Here is a 23465-nt window from a genome sequence, read left to right as displayed (position 1 = left end):
TCAGAAATTCAATCCCTTGAAACGTGGACTCCTCGGCTTACGAGATCGCTCCTTTCCAGGAACGGGACAAGACAAGCGGAACGTCAACTTTCTTGGTTCGTCGTCTTCTTCGTCTTCTTTCTGACGAAGACTCGAAATTTGGTTCGATAGATCGACTAATCCGACGACGACCTCCATTTTCTGGCTCGAACCCAAGCTCGCTCGAAGCGGAGAGAAGGACGCAAGAGCACCGCCTGGACTTACGAGGGATGGAGACGATAGAGCATGCGACGGTCCCCACCAACGGCATCAACATGCACGTCGCGTCGGTCGGCGGCGCCGGCGGCGACACGGTCCTCTTCCTCCACGGCTTCCCCGACCTCTGGTACACCTGGCGCCACCAGATGCTGTCCCTCGCCGCCCTCGGGTACCGGGCCGTCGCCCCCGACCTCCGCGGCTACGGCGACACCGACGCGCCCCCCTCCGCGGCGTCGTACACGGCGTTCCACATCGTGGGCGACCTGGTCGGGCTCCTCGACGCGCTCGGCGTCGAGCGCGTGTTCCTGGTGGGGCACGATTGGGGGGCGGTCATGGCGTGGTACTTTTGCCTGCTGAGGCCCGATAGGGTTAAGGCGCTGGTGAACACGAGCGTCGTGTTTCAGCCGAGGAATCCGAAGAGGAAGCCCATCGATTCGCTGAGGGCGTTGTTTGGCGACGATTACTACATCTGTCGGTTTCAGGTGAGTGATGATTAGAGATGTGATTGTGGGTTGGTTCGGTTATGTTGACTTGATCGACCGTGTTTATGTGGAGATTTTTGTTGGTTTTGGGATGTGTAGCGAGTTCTTTGCCTAAATTGAGGCTGTGAATCAATGGAGCTGACTATCTTTGGTTACCAACGATGACCTGATAGTGATGGAGTTAATGGCTCTGGTTTTTGTGGCTTCTAATAAATCTGGGATAAACGACTTTTCCTCTGAAAAAAGTTGTCTCGAGAACAGAATTGGCTCTCAAATTGGGTCACCTTGAGTTTGCTGTGGCACCATTTGAGTAGATTTGTAGGTGGATACTAGTATACTACAAGAAGACCTTTCGTTTTGGTGTTTCTACGTATAGCAAGTGGGTCCTTCATAATGATGGCTAAAACTGCTATGACTCTTTGATCTCTATCTATTACTGCTTTGATGGTTTGACTTCACTTCTTGTTTCTAGTTGGGATGCTTTGAATTTAATGTGCTGCCCATGAATCAGACACGAGAGAGTTCCCTTTCTATCATCACAATCAACTGTGTTTATATGTGTTAAGTGCACGTGTGAGATGTGAATGCAGAGAACAGTTTCGTACAAGATGCCTGGAGTGAAAAAGGAGCAATATAATGCACCCGTTTTAAGCTTTCGACCCTCTTGGATCTCTCCATTATTAGAGTGTTGGACTCCCCCCCGCATGAGCACTCTGGCCATTAACTTGTGGAATGCTTAAAATTGAAGTTTTTCACCAGTTTACAGTTGTAGAACCAGAGCAAACTTGTTCTGAGCAGGGGATGTTGACTTCTGTTTTTCGCTATTAGTAAGCTAAGTTTTACATAAAAGGCTAGAAGAAAGTCATCTGGTAGACAAAGTGCGATGTCCTTAGGACTCCTATCCAGGGTAACTTACTATACTTTTCTGGACTAAAAGGATCTGTGTTCTAGAACTGCACATGTTGTTTAGTGCTCCTTGGAAACTTCGCTCAGTGCACAGAGAGGACAGGGAATGTAATTCTCAATAAGATCCTTCCCAGATCTTCTGAGGCGAGAAGGGTCTCCACTACAATAGAAGTACACATGTTGAGCATGTTTTGCAAGTATCATATTCCTGTTCTAACTGAACACTCTGATTGTTGATTCGATTAGATTTTACATTTTACCTTTTGATTGCCCAAGTGCCACTTTTATCCTTTCAGGCGCTTCCTTAATCCCTCCCTTTATATGATTTGATCGTTATATTTTTAATGCTCCTGAAAGGACTTACAATCTGTCTTAGGAACCTGGAGAAGCTGAAGAAGACTTTGCACGAGCTGATATCACAAAACTTATGAAGCTATTTCTCACAAGCCGGAATCCAAAACCACCTTGTATTCCGAAAGAAATAGGATATTCAGGTTTGGCCAACTCTCGAGATAAATTGCCCCCTTGGCTGTCAGAGGAAGACATCAATTATTATGCCAGCAAATTCAGTCAGAAAGGCTTCACTGGAGGATTGAATTATTATCGAGCGTTAAACTTGTAAGTGTCACCCTATTCTATTGGATTGGAGGCAGTTGTCTGTCAGATTGATATTCACAATATTCTGAAAGAACTACGAGGATCTTCCCTATATGGACTAGAAGGTTTGACTGATAATTAGTGAAAGATATAATGGTGGGGCTGAAGTCCATTAATAACTATTAGCAGTCCCGACATGTACTGTTGAACACGGTTCTCTCTTTTGCGTAATTTGGATCTGATGTAGCATTGTTCTCTTTCAAGGCTCTTTCACAAGTTTTGATGTATATCATATGTGGGTTGCCGTAGAACTTGAGTTTAGTCCTAGTGAAATGGCAATTGCTCACGAACTTGTGAAGAGATAATTCCTTCCTTGTTGCAGAACTTGGGAGCTGGCTGCACCATGGACTGGAGTACAAATTAAAGTGCCGGTTAAATTTATTGTTGGAGACCTCGACATTACCTATCATGTACCCGGTGTTAAGGAGTACATTCACAATGGGGGGCTCAAGAAACTTGTGCCATTCTTGCAAGAAGTAGTCGTGATGGAAGGAGTGGCTCATTTTCTCCAGCAAGAAAAGCCAGAGGAAGTTACTAATCACATTTATGACTTCATCAAGAAATTTTGAGTTTTATGTACCTTCAAAAGTTTTCTTTGAAGAAGGAGAAGTGAATCGTTTCATCTCCGTCTCCACAAAATAACTGGAACGTTTGCTGAGGATGGGCTTTGTTGTTTCAGATGTTGCTTATTTTAGCTACTGGTTCAGAGTTATATGTACATATTTCTCACCTGTATTATGTCGTTCTTGTAACAGGGATAAGAGAAGTGGAACGATTTCTGAACACCCCATAAGTAGAGATGGTCAAGAATTAAACTCCTTAGATATCAACCACAAACTCACACGGTTTCCCCTTTTTCATGCTTAACACATTGAAAACATGCCCCGAAAAGTTAAGTTGAAGGACATCATAAATGCCATGACTGTTGTGCGGTGTTTACTTGAATACATTCAAAATAACGTTTTTTTTAGAAATTATGACACTAAAATAATTGGAAAAAAGAAGAAGAAAAAGAAAAGAATCTATGACACTTAAGTGGGTATTGTATAAAAGTTGTAATACTTATCTTTTTCTCTATAAAGTTGCTTGGACAAAGGGAGGTGGTGTTATTCTAAGCTATGATAGTCCCATGATTCTTGTTTTGCGGTTCAAGGCAAGCTGTGTTGTATAATTCGACTTCATGTATTAGGGGCAAACGAGCAGCTTTCCAAAAATATTCAGGAAGCAAACTAATGCATCATGCTCGTCTGTCCAGATTTATTGAGGTGGAGCATTCTGGGCTGATGAATTGCTGCGTGTGTTTTGACCGAGAGGCTGATGCTTTTGTCGATGTAGGAACGTCTTACTCGTCCCCTCAATCTGACAGGGCTTTCAGGAGCGCAGTTTGAGTCGAGGACTCAAGGAGGGCCTCGAGGACAACGCTCCATGCAGTCAGGATTGAAATCCTTGCGAAAATAAAGACGTTGGAATCGTCTCATGTAATGAATTAGTTGGGAGCTGTTCTTGCGAGAAGAATGTCACGTGCTCGTTGGCCGACGAAGATTTGATGGGCTTACATTGTGAGACTAAGGCCCGTTTGTTTGTGTTTCTTTTTTTTGTTTTTAAACACTTTTTCTGTTTTTTGTTCCTAAAAACAAAAAGAAACAAAACGCGTTTGACACGTTTCTGTTCCTTTTTTGTTCTTTTCGTTCCCTGCGAAAAAAAAGAAATGTAAACAAAGAAACACAAAATTTGTGTTTCTTGTTTCAAACACTTTTGAGAAACACTTATTTTTTTTTTTTTTTTCTCTTATTTTCTTGTTCTTTTTCTTTTGGCTCTGTCGCCGGCCTCGGCCATGGCCTGGCGACCGGCCGACGAGGGACGGCGGCCTCGCCATGGCTTGGCGAGCTCGAGCTCGCCCACCCATGGGGAGGCCGACCTCCGCCGGCCCGGGCGACTCGATCTCGCCCAGATCCGACGAGGCCGAGCCGCCTAGCGGCCGGCGAGCCTCGGCCTCGCCGGATCTCGGGGCAAGTCGGGCGTCGCAGCTGCGGTGGCCCGAGGTCTCAGAGGCCGCGCCGCCGGATCAAGGCGAGGCCGACCCGCCGCGACCGCCAAAAGAAGAAAAAAATGAAAAAGAAAAAAAGAAAAAAAGAAAAAAAAATAGAAAAAAATAGAAAAAAAAGAAATAAAAAAAAATTATCCAAATTTACCAAACATGTTTCGTTTATTTTTTATTTCCGAACAAATTTACCAAACGCGTTGTTTTGTTCAAAAATTGTTCCCCTAACGTAAACACTTTTCTATTTCGTTCCCTAACAATTTTTAAACAGTAAACACAACCAAACGCGCCCTAAGTTGCTCATTTGAGGTCTTATCTTGATATAAGGACTTTCTTGAAAAAATAGGCCCGACTTTTATTTTGAAATTTTTCCATATCTTTTTTATGGCCATGACCCTCTAAGGAAGGCCATTCCTACGTGCGCATATATGTAGGGGGAATTAGGTGGGCTTTTTCATCGAGCCTCTAGCTGCAAGCAATCTAGCCAAGGCGGTCGGTGAGCCCTGGACCTAAGTCTGCATTTTGGGCTTTCTATTGGATATTGTGAGGCCCTATTATAATTGATTAATTACATCTCTGTTCTATGGCAAGTGTTAATATACGATATTTATCTACTCAAAGATCAAGAAGATGACATTAACCGTCGGGTTCATGCATTCCTCTGGCAACTGGCAAGAAGGGGTGGAAAATCTCCGCACGTAGGTGTCAAATCGATCTCAGACGTGGCACGAGCCCGCGTGCTCTGAGGAAACCTCTGCGAAAAACGCATCCGCGACTCGACTGCTCTGCCTCCAGATCATACGTCCAAAACAGTCCAGAGTCGACAACAATGCAGTCCATGACAATTGTGTGATCCATGACGTGAATGAAACGAGAATCTCCACGCTCTCTCCGTCGCAGTTCCCGTCCAAAAGCCTTCCTCGTCGATTCTTTCCAAGCCAAGAATCGTCAATCTTCGGCCATCAGAATCCATGTCTCCCACCGAGTCTCTCCACGCGACGGCCTTCTTTTTTTTCTGGGTCGCCATCCTCTCGGCACCGGTCGCCTCCTCCAGTGGCGAGGAGCGGTCGCAGTCGGCTTACCAGGTGCTCCAGTCGTACGGGTTCCCGGTCGGCCTTCTCCCGAAGGGCATAACGGGGCACGAACTGGACGAGGCCACCGGCGAGTTCATGGCGAGCATGAACGGGACGTGCAGGTTCACGCTCGAGAACTCGTACCAGCTCAAGTACGAGCAGAGCATCGAGGGGGTGATCGAGAGGGAGAGGCTGAGGAGGCTGAAAGGCGTCAGCGTGAAGGTGACGGTGGTGTGGCTGAGCATCGTGGAGGTGGTGCGGCAGGGGGGCAATCTGGAGTTCTCCGTTGGGGTCGCATCTGCGGGATTCCCAGTTGAGAACTTCGCCGAGTGCCCACGGTGTGGGTGCGGGCTGGCCTGTAATGCCACGTTGAGCGAGTTTAGGCCTTCCTCTTCTTCTTCTCTGTCGTCTTCATAGGAAATGTGTTCGTGGTTTGAGTCTGGAAGCACGCTATGCATGCATGAACCGTCGTTGGGGTCTCTTCTATAATTTCATTGCAACAACTTGTTCGGTTTTGTGATATGCCCTGTGTCTAAACGAACTAATGGCACGTATTCAGAGAAGTGGCATTTGAAGCCCAGAAACAGAGGATTTCTCGTAATATCATCATTAATCAATCGAATCATGGCATTTTTCCGGTTCTGTGCGAGTCTAGAAAGGATCGAACAAAAATTCGGGGCAAACAACTGGCGAATGGGACTCGTTCTTCATGCGAACGAAACGAGAACAGAGCCTCATTCGCGCATATCAGCCAAAACCCACCCGTCATTCCTTTAGCCTCAAGTGCTTTGCTCGCAGCTCAGCCACGTCGATCTCCTCGATGCAGTTCTCGGGTCTGTAACACCCGGTCCTCGGGTCGGGTGCCCAGGAGACCTGCCCGTCTGAACTCGCCATCTTCTCCTCCTCCCCTGTTTTCTCCTCGGCCGCAGCGCCGCTTCTCGTGGCGCCACCGGCCTTTGCCATTTGGGCCGTCGCGCCTTGTGTCACCGCCGAATACCCACGCCTGTAATTTCGAGCACATCAAGCGCGTACCGGGTCAGTTCACTCGAATGGGTTTATTCAGGAGATGAAGAGGGACGCATCGGAAGCGTGCGGTTTACCTGGCAAAGGTGTTGCACATTGCGTCCGCGGCGAGAGCGGAGAGAAGCTTGGCGCTCAAGAGAGATCGAGCCATGACAAGGCAAAGATTCTGAAAAATCCTAAAGAAACATTCGCTTATTCACTGAAAATCTTCCCTCTCGTGATCCCTTCTTCTTCTTCTTCTTTCTTTGACGATGACAGAAGGGTGGGTGGGGGAGATTTTATATAGGGCCGAAACAGACGAGAGAAATGAATCTTCTGCTTCTTCATCCGCGAGGGCTGATGGAGTCCAAAAGGGACCGGGTCAAAGGCAGGACTTTGCGGCGAGCCGTCGCCTACAAATAAAGCTTGGCGTGCGTTTACGCATCAACGGCGCTTTCCCTTTTCCGGAGCATTTTTGTTCTTGACTGATCAATCGACTTTCTTCCCAGGGTCTAAACATGTCTAGAGCTGACGTGAAAATAATTTTGAACGACCTTTCTTTGGAATGGATTTATATATGAGCTAGTCTCACTAATTTCTTTAGGATGGTTATATATATTTTAAAAAAAAATTGAAGTGAAAATAATTTTGAATTTGAATATAAAAAAAAAGATATTTTTATTAGTTCATACTTAAGTTCAAATAAAACAACAACTTATTATATTTGGTGTTTGGCAACGTCTTTGAGATTGGATAAGTACGAATTTGTTTAGATAAAATGTCAGGATAAGCCTAAATTAGATAAAAAAAAATTTAAAAACATTTAATAGGCCATACTATCTTTCCTTGATAAATTGATGGGGTGATGTTAGAGTTTATTATACTTCAATTATGGAAGGGGTGGGTGGTCAATTTATAAGTGTGAGGGAAAATTTCACCTCTTAAACTAGCTTTTGGGATGAGAGATATTCAAGATCACCCAACAGGTGATGCATTTGAATATTGCTTCGTCGGCCACCACCCAAAGGCCACTACCATGATAGCCAATCGTCTATCGCTTTCAATCACCATGTGATCCTCTTCACCTTCAATTGTGTTTCAGTTACCGAGGCTGAAAAGAAGTTCGCACTTGGAATCGGTGTCCAGAATTGAATACCATGCATGTGTCACAACCTGAAAGAAAGCATGTCCAAGAGGTTTCTCGATCGGCCCGTGACACATGCATAGTGGACTTTCTAGGCAGATCTAGATCCCTTGTCAAAGCCCTTCGGTTTATAGCTTATAGATTCAATGCCTTCCCGGGGGCGACTCTGGTTTGGCGTGCACTTCTTTGAGCTTGCTAAGTTCCCGGCATTGTTGAGCTTGCAAAACAACCTGCAACAAAGATTTTTAAGCAAGAACCAGACGAGCCTGTTGCTTATAATTTGCTATCAAATATGCATGCCTCAGAAGGTCTTATGGGAAGATGCAGCAGCAACAAAAAGAAGATGAAACTGAAAAGCCTGTTGTAGCTGGAATCAAGTGAAAAATATAGTCCACAAGTTCTATGTAGGCAACATTTCGCACCCAAGGGCACAAGAGATCTATGACAAACTGGACCAATTGGTTTGGTGAATTAGGGCCTGTTAGGTAACTATTTTGTTTTTCTATTTTGTTATTTTTTGTTCCCTTTTCTTCTTTTGTTTCTCGAATAAAAATCTATTTAGTAATGTCAACAAATTTTTATTTTCTCTAGAAAAGAAAAGTGGTTAGGAAATAAATGTGGAACAAAAATAAAAAGTAAAAAAAGAATTTTAAAAATAAGGTCATTTTAGAAAAAAAAAAAAAAAAAAAAAAAAAACAAGCTCAATGTAACCTAATGCTTGTTTTTATGCAATCAACAAGAGGTTTGATTTCTTGACCTGATTTGAGTCTCCATTTTTTGGAATAAAAAATTTAGGAGAAATCTAGAAATTAGATTTTTAGTATTTTTACTAGATTTTAATCATAAAAAATGTGAAAATCTTTCAATAAAAATTGGATTCAAAATCGGATTAGCGTTTGAAGGCTTTTACTATGCAAATTTTTGAATGTCATTTATTTTTAGAGACAATGTTAGGTTGTGAAAACTTGACGCTCTAGTCTTCTTTCCTTAAGATTCTATTAGAGACATCCTTTAAGATTGTTTACTATTCTATTTTAATAGAAAATTAGATGGCTCTAAGCCTCTAAACAAGTCTTTTGCATTATCATTTATCTTGTATTCATAGTATTCGAATAAGTCTATGCTCCATGGATTTTCGATGTCATTTGCTTTAAGGTTTTATGAGTTTATACAAATAAGCAAGCCAACTTTAGGATCGCACCATCATCAATTGTTTTGTCATTGCCCATTCCACCAAGCAACTTTTGTTCTTCTTCTTGTAGTTAAAAAAGCTCAAAAGATTTATGTACCTATTTACTTCAATCCAAAGATTTATTGTCAATGTCAACATCTAAATTTTGACATCCCATTGAGTAATTCATTATATAGAAAATTAGGGATCGACCTCGGCCCCTAGCAAAAATATTAGGTTAAAATGCATATAGATATTAGGAGCATTTTCATTAGTAGTTGATAAGCCTGTATATGCTGCGTTTGATTCAGCTTTTTTAATGGGTTTAAGGGAAACACATATGACTTTAGCTTAAAGGGTCTTCATGAAAAGCAAATATTATTTGGCAAACTTGGTTTAAAAAGCAACTTCCAATAGTAGTTGATAAGCCCATATAGGTTGGGTTTGGTTTAGCTTTTTCAATGGGCATTGCTACGACTAGGGTTTGTTCATTCCGTTGCTTGTCCATGGACAACACGTATAGCGAGAGAAGACTAACCAGTGGGGAGAAGATTCTGAGCGCAATTAGCCGCGTACAAAGACAAGATTCACCCCTGCAACATCTTCCCAACGACAGCAGCCACCATGGGCAAACTGAGATCCTACCTCCAACACTCAAAAAACTCGTTTTCTTCCACCGATTGATGATGGGAATCTGGAGATAATTTAGTCTGGCTGAGTAAGTCGACACATCCAAAGAACGGAGTAGTCGAGTGAAGAGGGAACTAGTGAAGCAAAAGAAAGAGGCGAGGCGTAACTCAGGGTTTTATTTTTTATAAAGGAGCAAAATTGGACTTTTAATAAGTTTTTGAGGGCAAAAAAGGAAACTGACCAAATTTCATTAATCTATGGCTTCAACATTTCGAAAATACTAAAAGCTCATAGGTAGTAAGGACTAGTCTTGAGTTTTCAGCCTTCTCAAGGCTAGCTTTCATCTCAAAGTACATAATATATATAGTTGCTAAACACTCCAAATTTTCACTAGGAGGCTTTAGGGTCTCAAGAGACTTTCAAAATACCAAAACCAAAATGCACCGGCGGCGGATGAACTTGAATGAATGGTTCTAAGCTTAATTGTTTATTCGAACTAAGCCCATGGAATAGCAAAACAGAGCCAAGCTCATTAGAAGGCTATGGTGACCGCATCCTGTACGTGCCGAAGTTCTAATTATCTAAAGTGAGAGTCTTGATTCATTTACCCATGTGGAAATTCTTTCAATCTTGCATGGCCACGAGAATTTCGGTGATTAAGGGGAGAGAAGGACGTGGTGGAGATGTCTTCAGAGAAATAAAGGCTGGATATAATTAATTTTCAGCAAAGAACAGGAAAGAAAAGAGTACGGGCAAGAAAGTTCAAAGAATTGACTGGTATCTTGGTGGATTATTAAAACATTCCGAAGACTTCATTCTGATATTCGAATATTGATAGAGGAGGAAAGAGGATTTGATTCTTTCCTTGAAAGCCTTGGCCGTCCTCACCTACGAAAGGGGGACAATACAGAGATTGAAACGACACGGCCGCAGAAAACACGTGAGAGGGTGAGGAGCGTTCAGCCAAGCATCACACGTCGAGCCTCTCGTAATTGCGACCTTGCTGATCCCACGGCTGAGCTTCACATCAGTTGTCGTTGTTTGCCGTCACGAGACGGTGACCCATTACCGCGCCTCCCTCTCGACGACAAGGTGGCCTTGCCGTGATATCTCCAGAAAGCTACGAGATCTACGGCGACTCGTTGCTTCCTTCCCGTTGAGCCCACGACATTGTTGCTGCTCCTAGTGTGGCCAGGGCTACCAATTCCATGGCAATCATCAAGGAGTCCAAGTGTTCAATAATTGCTCCATCAGATCTTCGTGGTCTTTTGGTCAACATCTTGCAGTCAGGGTAAGAGGCCACACAAAAGAATGCACGGCCACAATAGAGAGCCACGATTGAGAAATAGAGAGAAAAGAGAGGGAAAGATCTCTCTCGGCCACCCTTGGCCGAGATGCTAATGTCGTCACGCCGCACCACAATCATGTCCTCACCATCCGTGACGCCGCTTCCTTTGCCATCCAACCTCGACATCGTGAGCTCGCTGCCGATCCATTAAGCCACGGGTCTCCATGTGCTCGCCATCCTTTGCTACCACAAAGTCGTACGCAAGCCGCCTGAGCTACTGACCTGTGTCGCCTCCTGGCCGTCCTTGCTGCTTGAGTCGCAGAACCCCCTTCCATCGACGAGCCTTGATTGATCTGCTGTCGACCATCCCACAACAGACCTGCAGCGTTTTGCCGGGATCTCCGTTGAAAAGGTTGCTGTCCAGACATGCCACGAGTGTCCCGTTCACCGTTAAGTCCCAGCAACTCCAGATTGTCCAGCGAAGGCAGCAAGTCCACGTGAATTCCAGCAACACCTGGCAGATTCCCTGCACGTCCAATTCAGCATTGATTTCCCCAAAAGTCTAGAGACGTCCAGTTGGTTCATCCTTGATTCTTTCACCATAGATTGTTTAGTGAAAGTCCAGGAACATTGAAGTTCATCCTATTGCACTCAACTCTTCTCGACGACGGTTCGGTGAGCTTCGTCGTGAGCACTTCCTCGACAAGCCTTCAATGTCGGTGTCCTTACTTTGCTAATCACCGTGTGGACGAGCACCACCCGCGGCGACTTGCTTTTGCTCTGCCACAAGCTGCTCCCAAGCCCCTCGTCGCACCATCCGTGACCCTCGACCCTTGACGAATGCGGCTATGCTACATCGTACACCAACGTCAACCACCGTCCAATCCACCATCCAATTCAAATTTGGGAACAAATCCTCCAAATTAGGTAATCATCGCTATCCAATTCTATTGAATATCTTATTACCTAATTGGATTATTCCATCTTGATAGGCGTTGCCCCAAATTAGGATACATTTCCTATTGTACACCAACGTCAATTACCCTCCAATCTGTTACGAAATCGCACGTCGATTCCACAAAAAATAATGCTTGCAAACAATTCACTAGACAGAATATAGTAATAAAAGAACAGAATCAGATGAACACGTCAGAAAATTTGTTATCGAAGTTCACCTAAACCTGGGCTACGTCTCCGCGTAGAGGCACTCTGCGAATCCACTAGATTTCGAAAAAAAGTTGAAATACAACGATGATTTTCTCTCAAGATCAGAGTACAAAGAGATTGAGAACCCTCGTTAAGAAAAAACTCACTTTTTTCTTCTCTTTTTCTTGCCTCTCTATTTCCTATTTCAGCATCGTTTTTGGCTAGGGTCTTGCCATCGCTAATATAAAGATACCACTTTTAACCTAAAAGGAAATCTAATAGAAAAGACAAAAAAACCCCTAAAAACAAATATTTGGCTTCACAACACAATCCACCATCCAATTCAAATTTGGGAACAAATCCTCTAAATTAGGTAATAATCGCTATCTAATTCCTTTGAATATCTTATTACCTAATTGGATTATTCCATCTAATCAAGTGATAGGCGTTGCCCTAAATTAGGATACATTTCCTAATTCGCAATCGCACGTGATCTTTAATTCTTTCTATAAGGCTTTAGATGGAATTATTGATATATTTAAAATTGATATTTTCAAATGGAATTATTGATAGATTTAAAATTGATATTTTAATCTTCAAGGCTTCAGATCAATTTATCGATTTTATCTGTGAAATTCAAATTGATTAGATATCGTTTCCTTGTTTGAATTGATTGAATGATATTTACTGATCTTGAATGATTTGATCATTACGTTACTTTAATTGCTTTCTTTATCTTGAAAATGCAAAAAGATTGCATTGTATATTATGTAGTTTATAATTGATTTTCTAGGTAGAATAGTTTAGATACTTTTCTAATTAAATTAGAATGTATGTTAGATAATATCTTTGAATTGAATTGCTTGTTCAAATATCTTTCTAAGTTAAGATAGGATTTAGGTTAGTCTATTTCCTAACTTAAAATATATAATATTTCACTTTATGTAGATTTTTATTTTAGTAATTTTTAATTACGAATTTTGATGAAAAATATGAAAAATTTCATGTGCATGTCATATATAATTAGATCATGTAATTTGATACTTTCACATCATTTAGAAATTGCATGATACATATTAATTATTGCCTGTCACTAAAATTAGGCCATTTAGTTAAATTACATGACATATTGTTTAGTTTTCATTTTAATAAGATTTGAGTGGAAATATGTGATAATTAGAAATAATATATAGTTTGCTAAATGTGGTTTTCTAACTAACCCTGCCATCAAGATAAGTATTTTCTCTCCATATTTGCAATTTATTTGTTGTATTGTTTTATTGAGTATTTAATAATGATTGCACACCCGTATGATCATCTTATTTGTTCGAAAATATGTTAAAATCAGCCATCTGCAAAATATATTTGAAAATAAAAGAGAAAATATATCGAAAGTGCATTAGAGTAATTTAGCGTAATCAAGTTTTTAGATTCATATAATCTTTGGTTCGTAGTAGTAAGGTATTTTTTTTTTTTTGATGTTTTACATGGGTATTTAATTGACCCATCATAAACCAATTAGCAGTGACTCCTAAATAAAAAATACTTTGCGTGCTAAAAACTTAAACCTAAGTTACGAATTTGTATGGGCTTAGAGGACTAAGTTAAGTTTAGGCTTAGTATTCTATTAGCCAAACCCTAGATGGATCACCCGAGGTTAGGTTGCGACAAGTTGACGAGTCCATTGGAGACCTTATTTCGAGTGAACCACCTAGGGGTTGACTAATGGATTATTAAGTTTAGACTTAGCTCAGACTCTCCCAAATCCATGCCAATTTGCAACTTAGGTTTAGTTTTTTAGCATGCAAATAATTTTTACCTAGAAGTAACCACTTATCAGTTTATGATAGGTTGATTAGATATCCAAGTAAAGTATGAGGAGAAATACCTTATTTTTATGAACTAGAAAATAAATGAGTTAGAGGACTTGATTACGCTAAATTACTCTAACACCATTTTGGTACTTTTGTCTTTTATTTTCGAAAATATTTTATCGACAGCTTAAATTGATTTTAAGCTATATCTAACGTTCAAGGTGGTCATGCGGGTGCACAACCTCCATGAAACACTCAATAAAACAAGGCAACAAATAAATTGTAAGCATGAGGAAATACTTATATTGATGCAACGAAAGTGTCACGGTCCGTGAATCCTCCCGTACTCGTGACACTTGTGAGTGGCGCTTGGGATTATCTGATGAAGAGTGTGAGGCAGAAAGGTAGAACACAACTGATCCGTGGGAGTGGCGTCATGATGGTTGGTGCAACTGGTCCGTGGGAGTGGCGTCAAGATGGTTGGTGCTAGGAGTTCTGGGATAGAAGGATTACATTACTTGGGAGCTCTGAAGACGGGGTAGGCCTCCCGTGCACAAACTGGTCGAGAGCTGATGCCGCTCTCCTGATGAGGCCATGGCAGGCCGAAACCAGTTGTTGTGCCTAAAGAGAACTGTTGCTTTATTCGATGGACTAGACGCCCGAGCGAAACTGCGCGTGGTAGGATCTCGTACGAAGAATCATTCACCGTATTGTTCGTGGAACAACTAAAGAACGAAGGGCTGGCCTGGCGATTTCCGCTCGCTAGGTGTTGGCGGGTCGTTCCGAGGCCAAGGAAACTCTCGGCCCGTGACAAGTGGTATCAGAGCAGGAATCCCTCCAATAAGCAAGTGAGCAAGTCGGAGAATCAGACTCCTCACTCAAGTGCGGGTCAAGCAGATAAGTCCTAGTGGATGGGTGCTAGGACGAGTCGGCTTCTCATCGAGCGGAATGCAAGTTAGAGAAGAACCAAACCCTTGCTGAATGGGGATAACGTTCCTAGATCAATTGGTGAATTCGAAGAAGAGGTTTACTATCATGTTTTCAACAAGAAAAGAACCTCCATTGGTTTGCTGGGGTCAAGATGCTGGTTAGACTGAGGATGCTGCCAAAAGATGCAGTTGGCGAAATGTCACACTTGCCAAAAAGCGCAGGTGACTAAAGGGCCGAGCGGCTGAGATCAAAAGAGGCCACCAATGGAGCAAAACTTGTTTTGTTGGGCGAGCGTGACCATTCGATGTGAATTCCCAAAAGTGGCACATCAATGGTTAATTTACGCAAGGAAGCGACATAGCAGAGATCGCAACGAGGGTGTTGCGAATTGAGTGGGGGAGAATGTCACGGTCCGTGAATCCTCCCGTACTCGTGACACTTGTGAGTGGCGCTTGGGATTATCTGGTGAAGAGTGTGAGGCAGAAGGGTAGAACACAACTGGTCTGTGGGAGTGGCGTTAGGACGGTTGGTGCTAGGAGTTCTGGGATAGAAGGATTACACTACTTAGGAGCTCTGAAGACGGGGTAGGCTTCATGTGCACAAATTGGTCGGGAGCTGATGCCGTTCTCCTGACGAGGCCATGGCAGGCCGAAACCAGTTGTTGTGCCTAAAGAGAACTACTTGCCTTACTCGATGGACTAGACGCCCAAGCGAAGCTGCGTGTGGTAGGATCTCGTACGAAGAATCATTCACCGTATTGTTCGTGGAACAACTAAAGAACGAAGGGCTGGCCTGGCGATTTCCGCTCGCTAGGCACTCGCGGGTCGTTCCGAGGCCAAGAAAACTCTCAGCCCGTGACACAAGCATATGCAGGGTTAGTTAGAAAACCACATTTATCAACCCAAATATGATTTCTAATTAACACGCAATTCCACTCAAATTTCTTTTTGGGTTTCTTTTATTTAAATGAAAACTAAACTATATATCATGCAATTTAACTAAATAGCCTAATTCTAATGACAAACAAATTCTAATTAAATGGATCTATCAACAACTACTAAATGACATGCATTTTATGAATCTAATTCTATATTACATGCTCATGATAGTTTTGTATTTTTTATATTAAAATTCGTAGTTAAAAATTACTGAAAATAAAAATATATAGAAAGTGAGATATAACAATTTTAAGTTAGGAAATAGACTAACTTAAATCCTATCTTAACTTAGAGACTTCTCTTAACAAGCAATTCAATTCAAAGATATTAACTGACATGCATTCTAATTTGATTAGAAAAGTATCTAAACTATTTTATGATGCAATTCTATCTCAAAAACCAATTCCAAACCACATGACATGCGATGTAATTTTTTTGTCTTTTCAGGATAGAGAAAATAATCGGACCAAAATAATCACCAAATTATTCAAGATCATTAAAGATATCATCAAACCAATTTAAATAAGGAAAGAATATCTAATCAACTTGAAATTTTGCAAATAAAATTGATAAGTTGATCTTAAGCCATGAAAATCAAAATAACAATTTTAAATATTCTGGTATAATCAATGATTCAATCTACAGTCTTATAGATAGAATCAAAGATTATATGCAGTTACAAATTAGGAAATACATCTTAGTTTTGGGGTACGCCTATCACTCATAGATATTGATTAAATGGAATAATCAAATAAGAATATTCAATAGAATCAGATAATGGTTATTACTTAATTTGGAGAATTTGTTCCCAAATTCGAACCGTTGGACTGTGGATTGCACGATAATTGGTGATGGTGCATGGCAGTGGTGGAGCTTGCAGATGGGTGAGGTGCGGTGACTATGCCATAGAGTAAAAATTAATTGCTCTAATTTGATAAAGTTGCAAAGGGAAAGATAGGCGCGAGAGCAAGCGTTTCTCCAGTGCTGTTAGAAGATCTCGGACGCGTACCAAGAACACTTTTACTTTGACCATGCCCCTTAACTAATTCCACATCACCACTTGGATGGAGTCCACTAGACGTTCTGAAAATTTTTCTAATTTTTTTCTTTATTTCTCAATCCACCACGACCAGACTCAATTTCTTTAATGATGCTCGATGTCGCACACGACCCAAAGGTCGATGGAAATCGCGGATGAAGGTTGCACTTGTTGTGACGCCATGGACATTGGAAAACCAGAGAAAAGAGTTGTTGTGTTGATAAGCGATTCAACTCCTCCCGGTCCTATCATTGGGGGTTTATGAGCCTAGTATGCTAGGAGATGACAGTGACCTCCCTTCAGGCGGGATCCCAGCGCTAGAAGCGTTGTGGCCCTCCGGCCTGTGGGGCCGTTATCCCGCATTTCTTCCCCTCATTTGCCTAAATGACTTGTGGGGGAAGACACCTTAGGATGGCTTATTCAGGGTAGAGCAGTTTAAAGACCTGCTCAAGTCTATCAAGTGATCGTTGTTGAAAACTTGGAAAAGGTGCAAGGAGGCAGCAGCTCGTCATCGGGGCTCTGCAGCTTGAGCACGTCAGGATGTTGCGGTTCAAATGGGGCAACGAGCATCGACATCGGGGTGGGGCTTGGTGTCGCCTTGGCATGTTGGGGAAAACAAGTTCGCCAAGGAGCTCCACGTCTTGATGGGCGGCGAACGGCAGCGGCAACTGCGGCGTGACCATGGGCTGGCCGCTCTCTTCCTCACTCTCTCTCTCTCTCTCTTGTTTTCTTTTTATTTCCTGTTCTGGACGCTTAAAATATTATATTTTGTTCTTCCTTCACTTTGGTTGTTTCTTCCTTCCTGCTCATCACGCGCACTTTTTCTTGTTTTTAAGACAAGAATTATATTACTCGATATATGACCTATGTCCACCAATCTTCTCTTTGTAATTTATATATCCTTTCTGGTCCTCTCCGCACACTTGTATCCTTCCCGGTTCAAGCACGTGAATGTGTCCAAGATATCTCTTCCCATTTCATTTTATGGCCGAATTCTCATGATATTTGCATACTATTGATCTCCGATTTTCCAATTTTGATTATCCGTGTTCTGCACATGCAATTTTCGACCATGTGAGGAATTCATTGGGCTTCAATTTTATGCTTCCGCGGGCTTAGTCTAATTCTTCACCTTACAGGTTTTATTAAGCTCATAATCATTTAACACTCGTCACCAGTCCAATTAATGCAACATAAGAATTGAGCTATATGATAAACGCTTTTAAAAACTAGATGCAGTTTAATTTAATATTTTTGCTAGGGGCTAGAATTTAGTCCCTAATTTTCTATGCAATTAATAACTAACTAGGTTTCCAATATTTAAGTGTCAACAATCGACCTTCCATATTGTGAATTTTAAACCAGTGGCACACTTTGCTAAGACCATCCTAAAATATTTTAATCAATTAAATCCTTACAAAAGTCTAGTTTTATCCAAACAAAAATGGTAAAATTTTCATTGACATTTTTATAATTAAATAAAAAATAAATTGGGATTACCAAATGCATTTATGTTCTTTTTTTATATTAAGAATATAAATTTAATACAATTACCAAATACATTCTTTTTCTTATAAACTCGTTTAGAGAATATATATAGAAAAAAAGTGCATTGTAAAGTCTCCACTAACATTTTACAATTCACATTTGGATAAATTCTGCACATAAATTGTTTTTGAGAATAAAAATATTACCAAATGCACCCTAAAGGAATTGGGGGATGTTTTGAATACGGAATTTGTTCTTCAAGATGTGGAGGATGTACAAAAGAAACAATTATTTCTTCAGCATAGTGAAAAAGTTACGTTGTTTTTGGCCTTATAAGCACCTCTAGTCCGATATTTATCAGAATTTGACCTGTGAAGTACACAAGGAGTCGCAATCCTCACACTCAAGATTTACATAGACAATAGCAACTGCAAGAAGTCCAATCGAGAGGGCAATAGACAGGGTAGCAGACTCGAGACACAACGTTGTTGTCGGATGTGGCAGATGGAAGCTGAAGTAGCTGGTCACTTCTAATTTCACCTCGTCATATTCTATCCTAATTTGAATCCGGATGGCTTAACGCAGCCTTCAAAGTCTTTCGATTCGATGGGCTTTTTTTTTTTCCGGCAAAGAATGTGGCTCTAATTAACGGAAGCCCGGATTGGACGAGGATTCGGGGTTCGGAGGCCCATATCTGTGGCCCAGATCGAAGCCTCCGGCCTCGTCTCGTCGCGTCGACATCTTTCCTCAGACCAGGCAGGAGCCATAAACCCTCGACAATTCTGAAGCTCGGTTCACTATGGCTTCACCCTGCCCTCACTGATCTCTCTTCCCTCTTCGGTCCGAGCTCGAAAATCCGACACAGGCTCGCCCCGGCCAGGGTTCAGCACTAGGATCGGCGAGGGGAGAAGCGATGGCGGAGGCCAACACCAACAGCGAAATCTCTCCCAACATGACCATCTACATCAACAACCTCAACGAGAAAATCAAAATCGACGGTACGTGCGGGCGAACGGAGCCTTAGTAGGGCCGTCTCGCGCCCTTGTTCGTTCGGCATTTCGCTTCGGTGGATTGAGCGGGTTTTTTGTTCTCGCGGGGTTCTTTTTTTTTTTTTTTTTTTTTTTTCTGCAGAGCTGAAGAAGTCGCTGAGGGCGGTGTTCTCGCAATTCGGGGAGATTTTGGAGGTTCTGGCGTTCAAGACCCTGAAGCACAAGGGTCAAGCTTGGGTGATTTTCAAGGAAGTCCAATCCGCCACTAATGCCCTCAGGCAAATGCAGGATTTCCCCTTTTATGATAAGCCCATGGTAAGCCTTTGCTTTTGAGGAAAGACTCTTCCCAAAGTTATGTTCTTTTCACTGTGCGTCCCTCCTGTTTTATTTTCGTGCTTGCTATTATGAGGAGTAGCAAATTTGATTCGATTCGTGGGGGAAACATATCATACAATTACTTTGATCTTTGCTGGATCAATGAGAAATCTCCTCGGGCTTATTTGAATCTGGGTTGTTGTCGCCGAAGATGATGGATATGTCAATGCCGAGATAGGAGTGGGATTGGGATTGTCTCTTTGGATTGAGGTATCCTACTTGTGTTTTGTTGTCCAAAGGAACTCCGTGTATCTGTCTAAAACCCTACTGAAAAACTCTGGATGAGTCTAATTGCCGTTTTCCCTGACAAAGATGTTACATACTGGAACATGTTATGATATCAGTTGTGGAGGCGGTTGCTATGGGTGATAATCAAGAACATCCACGGGAACTTGTTGTTTTGTTGTTTGTGCTCATGGAGCATGCAACTAAACTACAATTAGGGCTTGGCATGAAATCAGATAAATAGGCACATAGGGTCTAATCACGATAATTTAGTCGCAATTCTAAGAACTTTCTTGCCCCACTGATGGATCAGATGACAGTTGCAAGTCCTAAGTGTTGGTTTTCTTTGAAGTTTGGCGTGACTTTCGAGAGTCAGTTTTGCTGTATATCACCTTCGTTGCAGTGGTTGCACTAGTAGCAACTTGCTGTCTATACTTCTTCATTTACAAGGATATCATAGTGCTTTACTGGTGGAATCCATTTTACTTCTCTTATAGAAATTATTGACAAGAAGAAAAAGGTGGCTTTATGTGCGAAAGTTATTAATTGCTGCCATTGCAGAACTCTAGTTTGCCACTTTAACTTTCATATAGTGCTGTTCTTGCTGTGAACCTTTCATGAATTTGAAGAATGCTGAAATATGACTGATGACTAGTTCTTATGCTTTTCTGCAACAGTGCAGCTGTAATTGCATGCCATAATTAAGCAAGACAGGGGCGTGGAGAAAAACAAACTTCATATCTTGATCAGATACAAAACCTGATAGTTTTGACCCTTTCATTTGGCTATTGCTTATATTTTTGCCTAAACAGATCCTACATGTATCTTCAGTATTGTAGACAGCCATTTGGTTATTTAAGGGCGTGTTGAAATAGACATTAATTTTTTGCTTTTTGCTTAATCTAAATCTTGTGGTGGAGGCAGTTTGACTTTATCTTATATCAAAGCTTAAAACTATAACAATGTACAAATGTTGACATGGACATTTACATATTAATTTTCCTAATTATTTTTTTAAAACTTGTATAATATATCTTAGGCTTTTGCTTGAAATTATAAAGTTGCGATTTCCTTTCTGAGAGAACGAGAGCAAACATGTTGAAGATTATCCTTTTCCATGATTACCGTTATTAATGAGCTAAATCCATCTCCCCTCTAATGTACTATATAGTTACTTTCCACTCTGACTCATTCCTTCCCCATTTTGGACATTACTGGCAATCACAATGGTACTAATCATGTTGCTCTTGTGGGAAACCATTGACAGTGGTCACTGTTTGGGTTTGTGGTTTCCTATTATTCTGTTTTGGTCTTGTACTTTCAAATTTGAGACCATTGACATTAGTTGCTTCTATGATGTTGAAGTTGTCTTAATATATGGAACTTCTGTGTTGGTTTAAGTCTACAGTGATGAATGTATTTTAATTGAACAGAGAATACAATATGCAAAGACGAAATCAGACATAGTTGCGAAGGCTGATGGTACTTTTGTTCCTCGTGAAAAGCGAAAGAGACACGAGGAGAAAGGTATGTAACTTTTGCACATATGCATGATGTGATTATCTGAAGGGAGCCTTGGGCAATTGAGATTTCGGAGTGCAACTTATTGTGCCTTGTTTGTTGCTACCTGTACAGTGCCTGCTATATCTTATGTTTGTGATTTGATTTCTTTCCTACGACTTGAAACTTTGGTACAGGAAAAAAACGGAAGGATCAACATGATGCTAACCAAGCTGGTGTTGGTGTCAATCCTGCTTATCCCGGTGCTTATGGTGCTATGCCTCCTGTAAGCAATTTTTCTGTTTCATAAGGATCTTATGCTGTTTTTTCTGTGAAATTTATTTGAGCAGGATGATTAAAATGGTGAAGCATTCAGCTTTTTTCCCTGGAACTTGCTTTCATTGTACATAAATTTTCAAACCAGAACAGTTTGAGCAATAGGACAAGTTGGGAATTCTGCTGCATGTCTAAACTCTAGCAAGCTGAGATGATGTTGGCTCTCTTTCAGTTGTTTTAGTTCTGGTTGATCGGGATAAGTGCATATCTAAATTTATTTGGAAACCTTTTCCTTCTGCTTAATCCTTTACTATAGGAAACTTTAATGCTAACACTATCATTAATTTTTCAAGCTCCATGTATATGTTTTCCTTTATAAATTTCTAAATTACAGACATGAAATGAAAATCTATAGAAATTATCACATGCGTATTCCACCCAGTGGGAGTTACATCCTTCCCCTTCAAGTACTGCACTGTCCAATTGGGCTCATGGTTCTACTTCTAGCTTTATGCTAATTTATGGATTATGCTTGTTTATGGATGTAATGCTTCTCTGGGATAACTGAAGAGTAATTGAGCCCTGCTTTGCTTGATATTTTTGGCTCAAAATGCTCTCTTAAAGCTATTTTCTCTACCATGCAAGAACAACAAAATGGCCAGTCATACTTTATAAACCTGTTGAGTAGCGGCACGAAAATACATAACTTTTGTTTTTTACTTATTTTTGGTACAATGCTGGACCTTTAAAAGTAAAATTACACTTATCTTATCATATTGAAATTAGCTAAAAGTCAACTTTAATAAGATTTTTTACTACTTCATCTGTTTAGATTATCATTTATTTATTAATGGAATTTGTCTTGAAAGCTAAAATTAGGTGGCGTCCATTCAGTTGCTTAACCTCCAGTGGAGTCCTAACCAACAATTCTATCTGTTTAATGATGCAGCTATCACAAGTACCGTATCCAGGAGGTGCAAAAGTTCCAGAAGCTCCAGCTCCGCCAAATAACATACTTTTTGTCCAGAATCTTCCTCACGAGACGACTCCGATGATGTTGCAAATGCTCTTTCTTCAATACCCTGGTTTTAAGGAAGTAAGGATGGTGGAAACAAAGCCGGGGATTGCATTCGTTGAGTACAGTGACGAGATGCAATCGACAGTCGCAATGCAGGCGCTTCAAGGTTTCAAGTTAACCCCGCAAAACCCAATGTCGATCACTTATGCGAAGAAATAGAGGGCCGACTTCTCACTGCTTTTTGCGATGATGCATCTTGTAAGAAGAACCCTTAATATAGTTCGGCTAATCTATCTTTAGGGTTTGTGAAATACTGTTTGATAGGATGTCTAGCATTCTTGTACCATTGTAGTTTTTCTCTTCTTTTCTTTCCATTAGTGCATGATCATTATGAGAGAAATTGGATTCAAGTTATTCGGATCAATCGTTTTGAGCTATCAACCGGCTTGGAACTCATACGATATACCTGCTCTGAATTGTCTAGATTGGATTTTAAGTATATCAAGTTGCCCATTCTGCCTTTCGTGTCTTATATCATCATGGGCAGGTCGGCTTTGCCTGCCTTAGCCTCTTTATGAGGTTGCATATTTCTAAATGTGAGGCCCCACGAGGTTTTAGATCAATGAAATCGCTTCATGTTTTCAGGGTCTGTTCTGAATACAACCGTACCGAAAAATGTGTGAGGCTTATATTTTAGGCACTTCTACAATGCAAGTATATCTGCCCTTTGCCATAGAGAGCGGAAAGAAGCTTCTATTTCTGGGCCTTGGGATGCGCCGCAGTTGCCAATTTCTTGATATCCCCGTACTGTCGGATTTAGAAATTTTGCGCACATGCAACCGAGGATCGGAAAAAAAATGCACAACGAATGGAGCACGAGGATTAAGGTTTTGCGAAGAATTGAGAGATCTATCTGATGAATATGTGTAGTGACGTAGTGTTGTCTGACGTTGGTTTTCCCACATAACTAATTTGTAGTGTTCGAGGCAAAAATCTTTTAGGTTCACAGGAAGTTGTTTTTAGCAATGATTTTAAGCCTGCCCGTTTGAGATTGTTTTTAATTTAAAAGAAAAAAAGGAATTTAGCCGGAAGATAG

The 23465-nt window shown here is 41.3% G+C and overlaps 3 protein-coding genes across 4 annotated transcripts; all 3 read left to right on the top strand.

The window, feature by feature from the left end:
- On the top strand, nucleotides 1-3112 carry LOC104426775 (epoxide hydrolase A). 2 transcript variants are annotated; one of them, XR_005547249.1, is made up of 4 exons: nucleotides 1-719; nucleotides 2002-2243; nucleotides 2605-2946; nucleotides 2977-3112. XR_005547249.1 is itself a non-coding variant. In XM_010039928.3 (3 exons), exons 1-3 carry the CDS (start codon nucleotides 249-251, stop codon nucleotides 2849-2851), a joined length of 960 nt encoding a protein of 319 aa, XP_010038230.2. In that variant the 5' UTR covers nucleotides 1-248; the 3' UTR covers nucleotides 2852-3104. The 2 variants fall into 2 exon arrangements, 1 of the variants encoding a protein (XP_010038230.2); XM_010039928.3 differs by having other exon boundaries at nucleotides 2605-3104.
- A 2182-nt stretch (nucleotides 3113-5294) lies between these two features.
- On the top strand, nucleotides 5295-5813 carry LOC104427971. Its single transcript, XM_010040976.2, has one exon. It carries the CDS (start codon nucleotides 5295-5297, stop codon nucleotides 5811-5813), a length of 519 nt encoding a protein of 172 aa, XP_010039278.2.
- A 12930-nt stretch (nucleotides 5814-18743) lies between these two features.
- On the top strand, nucleotides 18744-22889 carry LOC104426774 (U1 small nuclear ribonucleoprotein A). The gene is made up of 5 exons (XM_010039927.3): nucleotides 18744-18984; nucleotides 19118-19290; nucleotides 21009-21102; nucleotides 21273-21361; nucleotides 22301-22889. The coding sequence occupies exons 1-5, from the start codon at nucleotides 18900-18902 to the stop codon at nucleotides 22586-22588; spliced, it is 729 nt and encodes a 242-aa protein (XP_010038229.1). The 5' UTR covers nucleotides 18744-18899; the 3' UTR covers nucleotides 22589-22889.
- Nucleotides 22890-23465: the final 576 nt, after the last annotated feature.

The sequence above is a fragment of the Eucalyptus grandis genome, chromosome 11, assembly GCF_016545825.1.
Source record: "Eucalyptus grandis isolate ANBG69807.140 chromosome 11, ASM1654582v1, whole genome shotgun sequence".
Lineage (NCBI taxonomy): Eukaryota > Viridiplantae > Streptophyta > Magnoliopsida > Myrtales > Myrtaceae > Eucalyptus > Eucalyptus grandis.
This window is presented reverse-complemented; position numbering and strand designations above follow the sequence as displayed.

Excerpts from the sequence above, each read along its gene's own strand:
- LOC104426775 (XM_010039928.3), top strand. The coding sequence starts at position 249 with ATGGAGACGATAGAGCATGCGACGGTCCCCACCAACGGCATCAACATG. Across the intron at positions 720-2,001 it reads ACTACATCTGTCGGTTTCAG|GAACCTGGAGAAGCTGAAGA; the intron begins GTGAGTGATGAT and ends AATCTGTCTTAG. Across the intron at positions 2,244-2,604 it reads TATTATCGAGCGTTAAACTT|AACTTGGGAGCTGGCTGCAC; the intron begins GTAAGTGTCACC and ends TCCTTGTTGCAG.
- LOC104427971 (XM_010040976.2), top strand. The coding sequence starts at position 5,295 with ATGTCTCCCACCGAGTCTCTCCACGCGACGGCCTTCTTTTTTTTCTGG.
- LOC104426774 (XM_010039927.3), top strand. The coding sequence starts at position 18,900 with ATGGCGGAGGCCAACACCAACAGCGAAATCTCTCCCAACATGACCATC. Across the intron at positions 18,985-19,117 it reads CGAGAAAATCAAAATCGACG|AGCTGAAGAAGTCGCTGAGG; the intron begins GTACGTGCGGGC and ends TTTTTTCTGCAG. Across the intron at positions 19,291-21,008 it reads CCTTTTATGATAAGCCCATG|AGAATACAATATGCAAAGAC; the intron begins GTAAGCCTTTGC and ends TTAATTGAACAG.